The following is a 19,724-nucleotide window of genomic DNA, read 5'->3' as shown; positions in this document are numbered from 1 at the left end:
TTAGGCTCACACAAGTTCCGTAAATAATCAAAATTTGGACCACAGCGTCATAGTTTTCACAGCTTTTTGGTTGTTAGCGGTTGAAAGTGTTTTAAAGTAAAGTTATAATTATTTTTTAAAGGCACAAAAAAACAAGTCGGGTATTGAGAAACTTTCATTTATGAATAAAAAACATAGGCAATAGTAGAATTAGGTTACAAATGTAAAATTCATTTGCACATTTTTTTGGGCGCGACTGTTGTCACTAGCTACAATCGGGCGGAAGGCAGGGTACACCCTGGACAAGCTGCCACCTCATCGCAGGGCCAACACAGATAGACAGACAACATTCACACTCACATTCACACACTAGCGCCAATTTAGCTGAGATAGGTGCCAGCGCCCCCTGCGACCCCTAAAAGGGAATAAGCGGTAGGAAATGGATGGATGGATGTTGTCACTAGACGCGGTGACGTCACGCCAGCGGAAGTCAACAACAGAAAGTTAGCCCGTGAGTCGGCCAATTGAAAGCTTTTCTTTCGTTTTTAAAAATGCTTTGAAGCGCTTCTAGTTGACCTTTTAGAGGACATTTTTTTAAATTATGAGTTTGATTATTTCATAAACCGAAGAAATCGAAAATGTTTACTGCTTCCACCACGTCGTCACGTGACGCGGTGACGTCACGCTAGCGGAAGTAAACAACACGAAGTAAGCCCGTGAATCAGCCAATTTGAAGCTTTTCTCTCGTTTTAAAATGCTTTTATTTGACCTTTTGGGGAAGTGTTTTTCATTATGAATGTGATTGTTTCATGAACTGAAGAAATCGATTTTTTTTAACTTTTATTTATAAATTTCAACATTTACAAACAGACGAGAAACAATAATCAAAATAAGTACAAAAACTGTACAAAACAGTACAAAATAAAACAGCTAAGGCATTGGATTTAAATCTGACAACATGTTCAGAAATGGCTATTTTTGGGACGGTATCAGATCCCCAAATAAGGAGATAATTTAAGAATAGTATCGCCTTTGCATCCTTATCACGTAGGATAATTTTGCTAGGGTGGAAGTCACCATTCTTCCCCAAAGCCTCCTTATGGCTTAAAGACCTTTTGATGCATTTAGATCCGGAGAAAATAAAGTTCAATCTTAGGGGGGGCACCTTGGAAGTTTTATTCTGTTTGGGGCTGTGTGGTTGACTACATAGCTAAATTAAAGACGCTATGGGACGAATGAAAAGTTCACCTTTCATAAACCAGCTTCCTTTTTTTTTTTTTTTTTCATTTATTTTATTTATTTCTATTCCGGGTGTATATTCACTATCTGCCTATGTTGAGAAGAAAGTGATGTGTGGGGGTATGTGTGTATGGGGTATGTGTTGGGTTGCTCTTCTTGGAAGTGGGTGGGAAAAAAGGGGAAAATGTGATTACTGTGTTATTGTATATTGTAATACCTGTCAAATTTAATAAAAACATTTATAAAAAAAATGAAAATAAAACAGCGCCAGGGGGTTGTAAATTCAAAGTAACTAAAATAGAATACAATATATATATATATACATATATATACCGTATTTCCTTGAATTGCCGCCGGGGCGCTAATTATTTAAAACCTCTTCTCACTACTGCGCTTACCAAAGGGATGCGGTAAAAGTAAGCATGCGCTAATGATTTTAAAACCTCTTCTCGCTCCGGCACTTACCAAAGGTATGCAGTACAAATTTATGTGTGATGTAAGCTTGGATCCTAAATCCTACTGAATAGCTCTTAATTTTCTTCCCTTTATGTGATTTCAAATTACCGGTATTGAAATCAGCCTCCTCCATTTTGAAAATGATGACAGCGGAAGTGTCACTCGTGACGTGACGAGTTTGACCCAGCGGAAATTCAAGGCATATGCTAATTATTTTGCAAAACGAGTTTGACCCTGCGGAAATTCTAGACATGCGCTAATAAAAATAATATTTTGCGAAACGAGTTTGACCCGGCGTTAATCCTGAGCCGGCGGTAATACTAAGCATGCGCTAATTATTTTGGGAAGCGAGTTTGACCCGGCAGTAATTCAAGGCAGGCGCAATACTATATGCCCTGCGGCTATTCAAGGAAATACGGTAATAAAAAAAGACGACAAATTTGTATGCATATGTAAATGTGTTCAGTTAGAAACATTCATTCACTTTGTTCTTTCCTTCATGGATCTAAACTTTATTATATATATACAGACATATCAATCAATCAATCAATGTTTACTTATATAGCCCTAAATCACTTGTGTCTCAAAGGGCTGCACAAACCACTACAACATCCTCGGTAGGCCCACATAAGGGCGAGGAAAACTCACACCCAGTGGGACGTCGGTGACAATGATGACTATGAGAACCTTGGAGAGGAGGAAAGCAATGGATGTCGAGCGGGTCTAACATGATACTGTGAAAGTTCAATCCATAATGGATTCAACACAGTCGCGAGAGTCCCGTCCAAAGCGGATCCAACACAGCAGCGAGAGTCCCGTTCACAGCGGAGCCAGCAGGAAACCATCCCAAGTGGAGGCGGATCAGCAGCGCAGAGATGTCCCCAGCCGATACACAGGCAAGCAGTACATGGCCACCGGATCGGACCGGACCCCCTCCACAAGGGAGAGTGGGACATAGGAGAAAAAGAAAAGAAACGGCAGATCAACTGGTCTAAAAAGGGAGTCTATTTAAAGGCTAGAGTATACAAATGAGTTTTAAGGTGAGACTTAAATGCTTCTACTGTGGTGGCATCTCGAACTTTTACCGGGAGGGCATTCCAGAGTACTGGAGCCCGAAATGAAAAAGTTCTATAGCCCGCAGACTTTTTTGGGGCTTTGGGAATCACTAATAAGCCGGAGTCCTTTGAACGCAGATATGTACGTATATGTATATATATATATATATATATATATATATATATATATATATATATATATATATATATATATATATATATATATATATATATATATATATATATATATATATATATATATACATATATATATATATATATAATAAACAAAGTGCAAAGCCATAGGCTCACTCAATTTCAGTAAATAACTTAAATTTGGAATACAGCATCATCGTTTCCCAGCTTTTTTGTTGTTAGAGGTAGAAAGCGTTTGAATATAGAGTTCTAAATCTTTTGTTTAATGTTTGAACCGCGTCGTTCCCTCAGTCACGCGTGACTGTTGTCATGTGACGCGGTGACGTCATGCCAGCGGAAGTAAACAACAGGAAGTTAGCCTGGGAGTCAGCCAATTTAAAGCTTTTCTTTTGTTTTAAAAATTCTTTAAAGCGCTTATATTTAACATTTTGTGGGACGTTTTTTAAATTATGAGTTTGATTGTTCATAAACCGAAGAGATCGAAAATGTTTAATGTTTCGACCGCGTCGTCACGTGCCGCGGTGACGTCACGCTAGCGGAAGTAAACAACACCGAGTTAGCCCGTGAGTCAGCCAATTTGAAGCTTTTCTCTCGTTTTAAAATGCTTCAAGGCGCTTCTATTTGACCTTTCGGGGGACGCAGTGGCTGCTGGATCCGTGTGCGTTGACCGGAGTCAGATAAGTGGCCGCTGAAGGTGAGTCTTCATCAGTGGCGGCTAAGTCAAATGGCGGTTTAAAAATGGCGTTTTGCGTGGCTCCCTCTCGTCCAAGATGAACGCCCTGGTGGCTCTCTGTCACTTCTGTGAGCTCCACGGCCCGCGGACGCTGTTCTGCACTGAGGCCCTGCACCCTCCGTCCCCGACGCCCTCCTCCTCCCAGGCGGGGGCTGCGATGGCCGCCGACAGGGACGCCGAGCGGGAGGGTGAAGGACTCACCATGAAGGCCCACAGCTCCGCCACGCAGAGGGGAGAAATGTGTGAGGTGAGCTGGTAGAAATGACGTCATTATTATTCATTGAAATGACCAATGCTAAAGATAGTAAATAAAAATCTGCGGCAGCCGTGTTTATGTAGACTGACCATACGTCCTCTTTTGCGGGGCTGTCCGGGCGGAGTTTCTTAAAGGTCTACTGAAATGAGATGTTCATATTTAAACGGGGATAGCAGGTCTGTTCTATGTGTCATACTTGATCATTTCGCGATAATGCCTAGGCTGACCATACGTCCTCTTTTCCCCGGACATGTACAAGTCCTCTTTTGCGGTGGTGTCCGGGCGGGTTTGTTTAAATGTGTCAAATGTCCGGCATTCTGAATTAGGGTTGCGTGTATTTTCAATGTAGGTCCTGGGTTAAGTTGCCATATATATATGTATATCAGGGATTGGCAACCTTTACCACTCAAAGAGCCATTTTGACCCGTTTCACAAAATAAAGAAGACAATGGGAGCCGCATCTGCTGGTGGTCACCCAGATAATAAGAATAAGGGCGTGTTATGAAGCCATTGCCTTTGACGCCTTCTACGACATGTGCAAACAACTTGCCAGTCCAGCATCATGTTGTATGTGGCTTCCCCAGATACACGTACAAGATTGCAAAGCATACTGGGTGATACAGGTTACACTGAAGGTTGTGATATGAACAACTTTAACACGCTTACTAATATGTGCCACACTGTGAACCCACACCAAACAAGAATGACAAACACATTTTGGGAGAACATTCTCACAGTAACACATTATAAACGCAACTTAACAATTACCCGGAATCCTTTGCGTCGGTTGAGGTGTGCAGGGTTTGGTGGTGGGGGTGTATGTTGTAACACATGGGATCCTGGGATTGAAGTGAAGTGAATTATATTTATATAGCGCTTTTTCTCTAGTGACTCAAAGCGCTTTACATAGTGAAACCCAATATCTAATTTTTACATTTAAACCATTGTGGGTGGCCCTGGGAGCAGCTGGGTAAAGTGTCTTGCCCAAGGACACAACAGCAGTGACTAGGATGGCGGAAGCGGAGAATGAACCTGCAACCCTCAAGTTGCTGGCACGGCCGCTCTACCAACCGAGCTATGTTCTCTTGTGTTTATGTTGTGTTACGGTGCAGATGTTCTCCTGAAATGTGTTTGTCATTCTTGTTTGATGTGGCTCCGCAGTGTGGCGCATATTTGTAAGAATGTTAAAGTTGTTTGTATGGCCACCCTCAGTGTGACCTGTATGGCTGTTGGCTGTTGATCAAGTATGTCTTGCAGTCACCGACGTGTGTCATATTACAGAGAAAAATGTTAAATTGTTAGTATGAGCATAAACCTTTATACAACAGGCTACATTAATTTTTCGACTTCAATGTAAAAATACAAATAAATACTAAAAAAATAAGATTTACCTTAAAAGTACATATAAAAATGTTAGATTGTTAGTATGGACATAGACTTTTATGTAACTCGTTATATAAAAGTCTATATTTAATGAAAGTTAATCACTGAAAATGTACATGAATTTGAAAGTAATTTGAGAAAACAGAAAATTATATGTATAATTAATTTGGTATTTTTCTGTAAAAAAAAATAGAAATATACATAGTTTGTCATTACTAGCATATTACTTAAAATAACAGGCGGCTTGTTTATTTACAGATAATGTCTTCAATTCTTTAGTTTTATAACCTATTTAAAAAAAATTGAAAAATTACAGTAGAAGTTTACAGTAAATTCACCATAAAAAATATGATGTTTTTTTTACAGTGTATCTATACACATTTGTTGTTTTTTTAAATAATTTTTTTTTTTATGAATTAAGTAATGTTTATGACAACCTTTTTCCAAAATACGATATAGAATGTGAGATACAACAGGATAATGAATACGTTCATCATTTGTTTTCAAAACGCTTAAAAAAAAGTGTGACCCCAAAAATGTACTGTGGGACCCCATTTTTATGACTTGATGGGGACCCCATTTTAAAAATACCGAGCGCCAACACAGCAGTCAACAGAGGAGAAAAAATGCTTTATTTAAATAAATATATTATTTCTAAAGCAAGTTCGAGTGTCATTGGCAAAATTTCACCTACTCCCGGCCTTGGTGTGCTGCCCGCCTTGGCACGCATATATGTGTCCTCTTTTTGGGATTTAAGAATATGGTCAGCCTAGTATTGCCATATTTTTGCTGAAAGGATTTAGTAGAGAACATCGACGATAAAGTTCGCAACTTTTGGTCGCTAATAAAAAAGCCTTGCCTGTACCGGAAGTAGCTGACGATGTGCGCATGACATCACTGGTTGTAGAGCTCTTCACATCCTCACATTGTTAACAATCATGGCCACCAGCAGCGAGAGCGATTCGGAACGAGAAAGCGACGATTTCCCAAATAATTTGAGCGAGGATGAAAGATTTTTGGATGAGGAAAGTGAGAGTGAAGGACTAGAAAAAAAGAAAAAAAAATAGACTGCAGAGCGATTCAGATGTTCTTAGACAAATTTACTAGGATATTTCTGGAAAATCCCTTATCTGCTTATTGTGTTACTATTGTTTTAATGAGATTATATGGTCGTACATGTGGAACCTGAAGGTCGGAGGGGTGTGGGCACGTGTGTGGTGACCGCCAGTGTCTCGGAGGGAGGCCACGTTTCTCGACGAGGCGAAGGCAGCCGATGCTTTGTCCACGTTGGAAGCATCCGACGGTCGTGGGCGGCCGGTGGGAGGAGGCAAGAGAGTCCGCAGCTGCCTCTTTGACAGGTGCAGGACGACGCGAGCTCTCCGCTAATGTCTACGATAAGAGCCGACTTATTACAACCATTTTCTCACCGAAACCATGTTCGCTTGACCGCTCTGTTCCATAGTAAAGCTTCACCATCATCTTTCGGGAATGGAAACAAGGAAACACCGGCTTTGTTTGTGTTGGTAAAGGCGGCCGCAATACACCGCTTTCCACCTACATCTTTCTTCCTTGATGTCTCCATTATTAATTGAACAAATTGCAAAAGATTCAGCAACACAGATGTCCAGAATACTGTGTAATTATGCGATGAAAAGAGACAACTTATAGCTGTGAACTGTGCTGGACCAAAGTGTCCTCTACAATGTGTGACGTCACGCGCACGCGTCATCATACCGCAACGTTTTAGCATGTTACGTCCGCTCGAAATTGAAAATTGCAATTTAGTAAACTAAACCGGCCGTATTGGCATGTGTTGCAATGTTAAGATTTCATCATTGATGGATAAACTATCAGACTGCGTGATCGGTAGTAGTGGGTTTCAGTAGGTCTATAAATGCCTCAAATGTCCGGCATTTTGAGTTAGGGTTGCGTGTATTTTCAATGTATGTTCAGGGTTATGAAGGGGTTAAAAACAAAACAATTTGTGAAGGTGTGCGCACGCAACAGCATTCGTGAGGGAGGGGCAGAGACAGAGAGTGAGAGAGTTATGATTTATCTATAGCAGGGGTGTCAAAAGTGTTTCCCCCAGAGGCCATTTGCGGCTCACAGCTTATGTTTTAAAGGCCCACGACACATTCTAAAAATACTATTAAGATAAACAAAAACATAACAAAAGTGAAACAAAAAAGCTTAAAGGTGAAATATCATTTAGAAAAAGTTGCAATGTTGACTAATAAAACAAAGCTGTTTTTTTTTTCTTTCAAACTGTCATTGCTCAAAACATAATATTGAATGCAAATCAATTATTATTGAATTATTGACCTATCCAAGGTTCCGATTACGTCACATCAAATATTCCACTTTGAAAAATATTTTTGGTGGAAGATTTGGCATATTTGTGTTTGCCATCCAATTAGATCCACGTTGTTTTCATCCGACAGCATTCATCCAATCAAATTGCAGGACAACCAATGAAGAAGAGCTGTCAAACAACGCGCCAGTGAGAAAAAAAAACATACCAAAAAGTTTCGTTCGAGTATAAAAACTACGAGTTGGTCAACAAAAAACGAACTGGAGTATGCAAACACGCGGTTCGAAGTTTTCAGACGGAGACACAACAACTTCCAACTTCATTCGACTTTTGAAGTTGCACAAAAATGGTAGGTTTTGAATATAAGCTAACATTTATTGGCTAAGTAACGTAACTTTTATTTGCTGTGTAGTTCAATCAGTGAGGCTGCAAACTCACAGCCAATGTTGTTGCAAACACGGCAATCTGTTCACTACCTTATTCATACTTTTTGTAAAGTGATTTTTTTGTTTAAGCAGGGTTGCATGAGGTACCTACACATAACGTTACGTAACTTTTATTTGCTGTGTAGTTCAATCAGTGAGGCTGCAAACTCACAGCTAACGTTGTTGCAAACACGGCAATCTGTTCACTACCTTATTCATACTTTTTTTAAAGTGATTTTTTTTTTGTTTTAAGCAGGGTTGCATGAGGTACCTACACATAACGTTACGTTAGTCGATATATCACACACAGTAACATAACGTTAGACGGCGGTCAGCAGCACCGCGTATTTTAGCCACCTATAAAAAGACAAACCTAGTCAAATAAAGGTCAGTTAAAATGTACACTATATTAAGAATATGTGTACTTATTGCATAGGGCCCTGCCATCTAAAAAGTACAACTCTATTCTTTGATTTGTTAATGTATTTATGTTTTTCATGTGTACACACACATACGCATACAGTCATGGATGAAAGAGTCTGGTGTGGATGAACTTGACTGGTTTGCACAGAGTCCTGACCTGAACCCAGTAGAAGACGTTTAGGATGAATTAAAACGGAGACTGAAGCTGTGTCCCAATTCAAGGTACTGCATCCTTCGTAAGACCCGGCCTATGCAGCCTCAGAAGGCTGAACCTTCTGAGGCACCGACAGCCTAGCCTGAGGAGGATACTTACATTTGAAAGTTTATTTGCTGCCGGTGCCGCTGCTCGTATTTTCCGCCATCGTCAAAAAGATCCGGGTTGAACAAAGGCACGCAAAGCATCTTGGGATATGGCAGGCCATTCGTCGGATGCATTTGGAGGAACCTTTGAATTTAATTGAGTTGGGACAGCCTTCGCGCAGCGTTGTGACATAAGCGGGATTCAAATTCGCCCTCGGAAGGATGCAGACCCTGAATTTGGACACAGCTTGAGAGCCAGGCCTTCTCCACCAACATCAGTGTGTGACCTCACTAATGCCCTTTTGAAAGAATGGTGGAAAATTGCTATAAACACACTCTGCAACCTTGTGGACAGCCTTCTCAAAAGAGTGGAAGCTGCAATAGCTGCAAAAGCACATATTGAACCCTATGGGTTAGGAATATTGAACCCTATGGGTTAGGAATGAGATGGCATATGTGAGTCAAGGCAGGTGGCTAAATACTTTTGGCAATATAGTGTATATATATATAAATTTTTTTAGAACTACATTACAAAATATATGTGTGTGTGTGTGTGTATATTTATATATATATCATTTTAAAACTACATTACAAAGTTATATATATACAGACATATGTATATATATATATATATATATATATATATATATATATATATATATATATATATATGTATATGTATGAGTTGGGAGATTGTGTTAGATGTAAATATAAACGGAATGCAATGATTTGCAAATCCTTTTCAACCCATATTCAATTGAATGCTCTACAAAGACAAGATATTTGATGTTCAAAGTCAAACTGATAAACTTTTTTTTTTTTACAAATAATAATTAACTTAGAATGTCATGGCTGCAATACGTGGAAAAGTAGTTGGGAAAGGGCATGTTCACCACTGTGATACATCACCTTTTCTTTTAACAACACTCAATAAACGTTTGGGAACCGAGGAAACTAATTGTTGAAGCTTTGAAAGTGGAATTTTTTTTCCCATTTGTTGTTTTATGTAGAGCTTCAGTTGTTCAACTCTGCTGTCGTATTTTACGCTTCATAATGCGCCACACATTTTCCATGGGAGACATGTCTGGACTGCAGGCGGGCCAGGAAAGTACCCGCACTCTTTTTTTTTTACGAAGCCACGCTGTTGTAACACTTGTCTTGCTGAAATAACCAGGGGCGTCCAGGGAAACGTTGCTTGGATGACAACATATGTTGCTCCAAAACCTGTATGGACCATTCAGAATTAATGGTGCCTTCACAGATGTCTAAGTTACCCATGCCTTGGGCACTAATACACCCCCATACCATCACAGATGCTGGCTTTTGAACTTTGCGCCTATAACAATCCGAATATTTTTTTTCCTCTTTGTTCTGGAGGACACCACGTCCTCTGTTTCCAAATATAATTTGAAATGTGGACTCGTTGGACCACAGAACACCTTTCCACTTTGCATCAGTCCATCTTAAGTGAGCTCAGGCCCAGCCAAGCCGGCGGCGTTTTAGGATATTGTTGATGAATGGGTTTGGCTTTGCATAGTAGAGTTTTAACTTGCACTTACAGATGTAGCGACCAACTGTAGTTACTGACAGTGGTTTTATAGGGGCGGCATAGCTCGGTTGGTAGAGCGGCTGTGCCAGCAACTTGAGGGTTGCAGGTTTGATTCCCGCTTCTGTCATCCTAGTCACTGTTGTTGTGTCCTTGGGCAAGACACTTTACCCACCTGTTCCCAGTGCCACCCACACTGGTTTAAATGTAACTTAGATATTTGGTTTCACTATGTAAAGCAGGGGTCGGGAACCTTTTTGGCTGAGAGAGCCATACAAGCCAAATATTTTAAAAAGTACTTCCGTGAGAGCCATATAATATTTTTTAAGACTGAACACAACTAAATGCGTGCATTTTTAAGTAGAACCAACATTTTTAGAGTATAATAAAATAAGTCTCTTATTCTTTTTAATAACACTGTTATTCCGAAGCAAAGCAACAATAAATAAAATACTTCTTACCATTAATGCGACTTCATGAACAGGTGCGGTAGAAACCAGATGGATGGATTAAAATGCATGAAAATTTTTTATATTTTGAACGTTATTTTTGACACTGTGACTACCAGCAGAATTATTCATTACTTATCGTGTTAAGCAATGTCAGCTAAGATTTATCTGAGAGCCAGGTGCAGTCATCAAAAGAGCCACATCTGGCTCTAGAGCCATAGGTTCCCTACCCCTGATGTAAAGCGCTTTGAGTCACTAGAGAAAAGTGCTATATAAGTATAATTCACTTCACTTATAAAGTGTTCCTGAGCCCATGTGGTGATATCCTTTACACACTGATGTCGGTTTTTGACGCAGTACCGCCTGAGGGATCATAGGTCCGTAATATCATCGCTTACGTGCAGTGATTCCTCCAGATTCTCTGAACTTTTTGATGATTTTACAGACCGTAGATGGTAAAATCCCTAAATTCCTTGCAATAGCTCGTTGAGAAATGTTCTAAAACTGTTGTACATTTTGCTTACAAAGTGGTGACTCTCGCCCCATCCTTGTTTGTGAATTACTTATCATTTCACGGAAGCTGCTTTTATACCCAATTATGTCACCCATCTGTTCCCAATTAGCCTGCCCGCATGTGGGACGTTCCAAATAAGTGTTTGATGAGCATTCCTCAACTTTATCAGTATTTATTGCCACCTTTTCCAACTTCTTTGTCACGTGTTGCTGGCATCAAAATCTAAAGTTAATGATTATTTGCAACACAAAAAAAAAAGTTTATCAGTTTGAACATCAAATATGTTGTTTTTGTAGCATATTCAACTGAATATGGGTTAAAAATGTGCAAATCATTGTATTCTGTTTATATTTACATCTAACACAGTTTCCCAACTCATATGGAAACGGGGTTTGTATATATATATATATATACATATATATATATATATATATAGGAATGGAAAGGAATGGAATAGTGACGTATCAAAGATTCCCACCTGTGATAGGCACGGCTCTGGAATGGGTAAAAAGTTGCTTAGGGCGCACCTTCACCCAAGATGTTGTTGGCCCTCACAGGGCTGTCGCTCCCTCCCCGCACACCACCCGGGCTTCGTCAGCATGGACGAGGAGACGGGCATTCGCTTCCTGAGCCACCAACATCCCCGCCAGCCTCAGCTGTTCAGCGTGGTGCGCCAGGCCTGCGTGCGCAGCCTCAGCTGTGAGGTAAGTACAGTATGTCCACTGTGACGTACAGTACCTCCACTCTGAGGTAAACACACTTCCACTCATGGCTGCCGTGCCTTCGCCAGGTTTGTCCCGGGCGCGAGGGTCCCATTTTCTTTGGGGACGAGCAACATGGCTTTGTGTTCTCGCACACCTTCTTCATCAAGGACAGCCTGGCCAGAGGCTTCCAGCGCTGGTACAGTATCGTGGTAGTGGCCATGGATCGCATTTACCTCATCAACTCTTGGCCTTTCCTGCTGCGCCACCTTCGACTGACCATACAGAGCCTGCAAAGCACCGCCCTCAAGGTGAGCCGGACAGATCTTACCCAGGCCCGTCCAAAGTGCTCGTTTTTCAACTATCGTTAGCATTCTAATATGAGCATGCTAGCTTTTTTGCTAATTGTGCAGGTATGCACCATAGCGTCAACTATTTTGTTTCTTGGTACCTACGACACCTGTTAGCATGCTAACATTGGTATGCTAGCTTTTTTTTCCATTATTTTGTTGGTATACCTTAGTTATATTTTGGTACACGGCGCATGCTAGCATTTTGCACTTGACGCATGTCACAGTTAACACTTTAGCATACTAAAAAATGCTAGCTTTTTATCTGTCAGCATGTTAATATTAGCATGCTGGCTTTTTTCCCGTTATTTTGTAGGTACACCTCAGTTATATTTTGGTACATGACGCATGCTAATGTTAGCATGTTAGCATTTTGTACTTGACGCATGTTACATTTCACATTTTAGCACGTTAACATAAGTATGCAAGCCTTCTTTACCTGTTAGCATGCTGGCATTTTTAATGACTTTTTAAGGTACACACCTTAGAGTGATATATTTTTGTACTTGACGCATGTTACAGTTCACATTTTAGCACGTTTACATAAGTATGTTAGTCTTCTTTACCTGTTAGCATGCTAACATTAGTATGGTAGCTTTTTTGTAGATTATTTTGTAGGTATACCTCCGTTATATTTTGATGCACGATGCATGGAAACGTTGGCATGCTAGCATTTTGCACTTGACGCACATCACAGTTAACACTTTATGATACTAAAAAAATCCTAGCTTTTTATCTGTTAGCATGTTAATATTAGTATGATACCTTTTTTGTAGCCTATTTTGTAGGACTACACCTCAGTCATATTTTTGTACTTGATGCGTACTTTTGCTAACGTTAGCATGCTAGCATTTTTAATGACTTTCAGGTAGACACCTCAGAGTAATACATTTTGGCACTTGACGAACGTTACAGTTCACATTTTAGCACGTTAACATAAGTATGGTAGCTTTCTTCACCTGTTAAAATGCTAACATTAGTATGCTAGCTTTTTTTATTATTTTGTAGGTATGTCTCAGTTATATTTTGGTACATGATGCATGCTAACGTTGGCCTGCTAGCATTTTTAATGACTTTTTCAGGGACACACCTTTAGGAGTAATGTATTTTGGTCTTCCACCAAAGTTATAGTTAACACTTTAGCATAGTAATAATCAGTTAGCTTGCTAATGTTAGTATACCAGGTTTTTCTTCAGCTTATTTTGTAGGACCACACCACAGTCATAGTTTGGTACTGGGATGCATACTTTTGGTAACAGTAGCATGCTAACATTTTTAATGATTTTTTTTTTTCAGTTATACACCTCAGAGTGATATATTTTGGTACTTTTTGCATGTTACAGTCAGCATTGAGGTATGTTAACATAAGTATGCCAGCTTTTTTTTAACCTGTTAGCGTGCTAGCCTTAAAATGATAGGTTGTTTATCTGTTAGCATGCTAACATTAGTATGCTAGCTTTTTTAAGCTTATTATCAATCAATCAATCAATGTTTACTTATATAGCCCTAAATCACTAGTGTCTCAAAGGGCTGCACAAACCACCACGACATCCTCGGTAGGCCCACATAAAGGCAAGGAAAACTCACACCCAGTGGGACATCGGTGACAATAATGACCCAGTGGGACGTCTGTGACAATGATGACTATGAGAACCTTAGAGACAATACAATACACCTTACTAATATTTTGGTACTTGATGCATACTTTTGCTAATGTTAGCATGCTAGCATTTTTAATGGACTTTTTAAGTATACACCTCCAGAGTAGAATATTTGGGTGTGTGACACATGTTACAGTTAGCATTGTAGCATGTTAACATGAGTATGCCAGTTTTTTTTTTAAGCTTATTTTGTAGGCAGTACACCTCAGTCATATTTTGGTACTTGATGCATACTTTTGCTAACGTTAGCATGCTAGCATTTTTAATGGATTTTTTTAGGTATACACCTTCAGAGTAAAATATTTTGGTACGCGACGCATGATACAGTTAGCATTGTAGCATGTGAGCAAAAGTATTCCAGCTTTTTGAGCTGATTTAACAGGTACACTTTGTATAGTTTGGTATTTCACTGATGCTAACTGTAAGCATACTATTGTTCGCATGTTAGCATGCTAGCTTTTGTAGCTCATTTTGCTCATATTTTTTTGTTACTCGACGCTATTTTGCCAGCGTGCTAACTTGTCAACGTTCACATGTAATTCCTACCAAAATTGCATGTCACATCCTCCTTCAGGTGTTTGACGGCGAGCAAGGTGTTTGCCCCCAGAGAGCGGCGAGGATAAACAGTGTGTTCTCGCCGGCGGTGTTCCCGCAGCAGAGGAGTGGCAACGCGGCCCGCTCGCTGACTTCCCTCACGCAGCATCCCAACCTGTGGGCCAGCCTGCACTCCTCCTTCAGCTGGTGAGTGGCCATGGCAAAGACGTGTTTGGTCCCACAACCATACGTGGCCAAAACGTGGTTGGTCCCACAACCATACGTGGGCTGCGCTTGCAGATACAAAAAGTCCACTAAATAAGATAAGAAAGACATGAAAGGGAATTGTGCCATATGTTGATCTGCCAGACAGGTATGCTGGTGTCTCACTGTCTCAACTTCATTTCATCACATGGGTGTATTTTCTTAGTGGCTGCAATGAAATCCATGCTTTTATTTTGAAGCTGACTTCAGCCTGAACAGGGAGTCAGGTTTTAATGCTATGTAACTAAACCAGGGCTCCCTAAACTATGTATGCAAGTATATATACTTGTGTATGTATACATACATACACACAAACATACATACATGTATACATACACACACCTGTACATACATACATACAGCTGTACATACATACATACATACATACATACATACATACATACATACATATATACATACATACACACATCTGTACATACATACATACATACATACATACATACAGCTGTACATACATACATGCATACATATATACATACATACATACATACATACATACATACATACATACATACACACATACATAGATACAGCTGTACATACATACATGCATACATCTGTAGGTACATACATACATCTTTACATACATCTGTATGTGTACGTACCTACATACACATACATACATCTACATATATACATACATACATACACACACATCTGTACATACATACATCTACATATATACATACATACACACACACACACATCTTTACATACATACACACATACATCTGTACATACATACATGCATACATACATACAGCTGTACATACATACATACATATATACATACATACATACACACATACATAGATACAGCTGTATATACATACATGCATACATCTGTAGGTACATACATACATTTGTACATACATCTGTATGTGTACGTACCTACATACACATACATACATCTACATATATACATACATACACACATCTGTACATATATACATACATACATACATACATACATACATACACACACACATCTTTACATACATACACACATACATAAATACAGCTGTACATACATACATACATACATGCATACATCTATATGTACATACATACATACATACATCTGTATGTGTACGTATGTACATACATCTACATATAAACATTTAAACCCCCATTATTTACTTTTTTTTTTTTTTTTTTTAATTGATCTCAACTCTGTACACTGCTGCTGGAATTTTAATATTCCTGATGGAACTCTCCTGAAGGAATCAATAAAGTACTATCTATCTATCTATACATACATACATACACACACACACATCTTTACATACATTCACACATACATAAATACAGCTGTACATACAAACATGCGTACATCTATATGTACATACATACGTACATACATCTGTATGTGTACGTACCTATGTACATACATCTACATACATACACACACATACATACACACATCTGTGCACACATAGATACATCCGTACATACATACATATACATATATACATACATACAATCATCTGTAAGTGTACGTACGTACGTATGTACATACCTACATCTACATACATAACTACACACACTTACATACACACAACTGTACATGCATAGATACATCTGTACATACATACATACATACATACATTTGTATGTACATACATACATCTACATAAATACATACATACATACATCTGTACGTACGTACATACATAATTACATCTGTTTGTATACGTACATATATACATACATGCATCTGTATGTATACTGTACATACATACATACATCTGTATGTATACATACATACATACACTCATACATAGTTTAGGGAGCCCTGGTTTAGTTACATAGCATTAAAACTTGACTTAAGTAAGCTTCAAAATAAAAGCATGGATTTTTATCACAGCCACTAAGAAAATACACTCATTTATTATGAAAATACACCCATTTAATATGTAAGTACGTATGTATGCGTACATTATTTTTTTGAATAAAAAAAAAACAAGCACATATTTTATTTATTTTTGTTTTATAGATTGAAGTGTTTTATATATTGTGCTCCTGAGTTAGTGTTGCTGGACAATTAAAATATATTAGTATTTATTTTACATTGGTCACATCTAGTCTTGGACTTAGATTGGTCACATCTAGTCTTGGACTTAGATTGGTCACATCTAGTCTTGGACTTAGATCGTTTACATCTAGTCTTGGATTTAGATTGGTCCCATCTAGTCTTGGACTTAGATCGGTCACATCTAGTCTTGGACTTAGATCGGTCACATCTAGTCTTGGACTCAGATTGGTCACATCTAGTCTTGGACTTAGATTGGTCACATCTTGTCTTGGACTTAGATCGGTCAATTCTAGTCTTAGACTTAGATTGGTCACGTCTAGTCTTGGACTTGGATTGGTCACATCTAGTCTTTGACTTAGATCGGTCACATTTAGTCTAAGACTTAAATTGGTCACATCTAGTCTTGGACTTAGATTGGTCACATCTAGTCTTGGACTTAGATCGGTCACATCTAGTCTTGGACTTAGATCGTTCACATCTAGTCTTGGACTTGGATCGGTCACATCTAGTCTTGGACTTAGATTGGTCACATCTAGTCTTAGACTTAGATCGGTCACATCTAGTCTTGGACTTAGATCGGTCACATCTAGTCTTGGACTTAGATCGGTCACATCTAGTCTTGCACTTAGATCGGTCACGTCTAGTCTTAGCCTTAGATTGGTCACATCTAGTGTTGGACTTAGATCGGTCACATGTAGTCTTAGACTTAGATTGGTCACATCTAGTCTTGGACTTGGATCGGTCACATCTACTCTTGGACTTAGATCGGTCACATCTAGTCTTATACTTAGATTGGTCACATCTAGTCTTGGACTTAGATCGGTCACATCTAGTCTTGGACTTAGATCGGTCACATCTAGTCTTGGACTTAGATCGTTCACATCTAGTCTTGAAGTTAGATCGGTCACATCTAGTCTTGGACTTGGATCGGTCACATATAGTCTTTGACTTAGATTGGTCACATCTAGTCTTTGACTTAGATTGGTCACATCTAGTCTTGGACCTGGATTGGTCACATCTAGTCTTGGACCTGGATTGGTCACATCTAGTCTTTGACTTAGATTGGTCACATCTAGTCTTAGACTTAGATCGGTCACGTCTAGTCTTAGATTTAGTACAGTCACCTCTAGTCTTAGACTTAGATCGGTCACATCTAGTCTTGGACTTAGATCGGTCACATTTAGTCTTGGACTTAGATCGGTCACGTCTAGTATTGGACTTGGATCGGTCACGTCTAGTTTTAGCCTTAGATTGGTCACATCTAGTCTTGGACTTAGATCGGTCACATCTAATCTTGGACTTGGATCGGTCACATCTAGTCTTTGACTTGGATTGGTCACATCTAGTCTTTGACTTGGATTGGTCACATCTAGTCTTTGACTTGGATCGGTCACATCTAGTCTTTGACTTAGATTGGTCACATCTAGTCCAGTTGCATGGTCTAACAATACGCTGACCCGGATGAATGAGAAGGTCCACAGAAAAGTGCTTAGTAAAGTTGGAATGACGTGTGTTGCAGCAGAAAGTGAGCAGATATTAAAAGTAAATGCAATAAAATAGAAAATGAGGCTGACAGAAGTTTCCATCATGGAGTTTATGTGTGGCTGAAAGGCCCAAACACCACCAAAAACTACATTCCTGTCATTCCTGCAAACACGCTGCTGTTAGTCACTGTCCGGCAGACCTGTGGTTTTCTTGTTTCCAGGCTGTTGAAGGCCTGCGGGAGTCGTCTGACAGAGAAGCTTCTAGAAGGAGCTCCCACTGAAGACACGCTGGTGCTCATAGAGCGACAAACAGGTAGACAAACTGGCCTCCCTTTTCCAACCAGCTGTGTGGTCACCTCATCAAACACCCTTCAACGCTGCTGAATAGTCATAAGGCAAAGGAAGATATACATTATCTGATACTGTGTGTGTGTGCGTGCGTGCGTGTGTGCGTGCGTGTGTAAAATATATACAATAATAATAAAATATATACAAATATACATACAAACCCCAAAAGCAGTGAAGTTGTCACCTTGTGTAAATGGTAAATAAAAAGAGAATACAACAAATCCTTTTCAACTTATATTCAATTGAATAGACTGCAAAGACAAGATATTTCATGGTCACACTGACAAACTTTGGTATTTTTTGCAAATATTAGCTCATTTGGAATTTTAAGCCTGCAACATGTTTCCAGTAGGCTGGCACAAGTGGCAAAAAAGAGCGAGAAAGTTGAGGAATGCTCATCAAAGACTTATTTGGAACATCCCACAGGTGAACGGACTAATTGGGAACAGGTGGGTGCCATGGTTGGGTATAAAAGCAGCTTCCATGAAATGCTCACTCGTTCACAAACAAGGACGGGGCGAGCGTCACCACTTCGTCAACAAATCCATCCATCCATTTCCTACCGCTTGTCCCTTTCAGACCCGTCAGCGATCCTGTTCTGTCTCCCTTTAATGTTTGTCTGATCTTGAATGGGATTGTGCTGAAAATTGTAATTTTCCTGAAGGAACTCTCCTGACGGAATAAATAAAGTACTATCTAATCTAATCTATCCAATCTAATTGTCGAACAGTTTAAGAACAACATTTCTCAACCAGGTATTGCAAGGATTTTAGGGATTTCACCATCTTCGCTTTGTAATATCAGCAAAAGTCTCAGAAAATGTGGAGAAATCACTGCATGTAAGCCATGATATTATGCACCATAGATTCCTCAGGTGGTACTGCATTAAAAAAGGAAAATCAGTGTGTAAAGGATATCACCACATGGGCTCAGGAACACTTCAGAAAACCACTGTCAGTAACTACAATTGGTCGATACATCTGTAAGTGCAAGTTAAAACTCTACTATGCAAAGCCAAAGCCATTTATCAACAACACCCGGAAACGCAGCCAGCTTCGCTGGGCCCGAGCTCATCTAAGACGGACTGATGCAAAGTGGAAA

At 39.5% G+C, this 19,724-nt stretch overlaps 1 protein-coding gene across 1 annotated transcript in view; it reads left to right on the top strand.

Moving 5' to 3' along the window:
• Positions 1-3,309: 3,309 nt before the first annotated feature.
• Positions 3,310-19,724, top strand: part of flcn (folliculin) — a 40,369-nt gene continuing 23,954 nt past the window's right edge. Inside the window, exons 1-6 of the mRNA XM_061915284.1 lie at positions 3,310-3,579; positions 3,656-3,865; positions 11,783-11,929; positions 12,016-12,237; positions 14,512-14,678; positions 18,497-18,588. Coding sequence (XP_061771268.1) covers positions 3,656-3,865; positions 11,783-11,929; positions 12,016-12,237; positions 14,512-14,678; positions 18,497-18,588 — 838 coding nt within the window. The 5' untranslated portion in view covers positions 3,310-3,579. The remainder of the gene's footprint in view (positions 3,580-3,655; positions 3,866-11,782; positions 11,930-12,015; positions 12,238-14,511; positions 14,679-18,496; positions 18,589-19,724) is intronic.

The sequence above is a fragment of the Nerophis ophidion genome, linkage group LG11, assembly GCF_033978795.1.
Source record: "Nerophis ophidion isolate RoL-2023_Sa linkage group LG11, RoL_Noph_v1.0, whole genome shotgun sequence".
In the NCBI taxonomy this organism is placed as follows: Eukaryota; Metazoa; Chordata; class Actinopteri; order Syngnathiformes; family Syngnathidae; genus Nerophis; species Nerophis ophidion.
The sequence above is the reverse complement of the archived record's forward strand: the minus strand, read 5'-3'. Positions and strand labels throughout refer to the sequence as shown.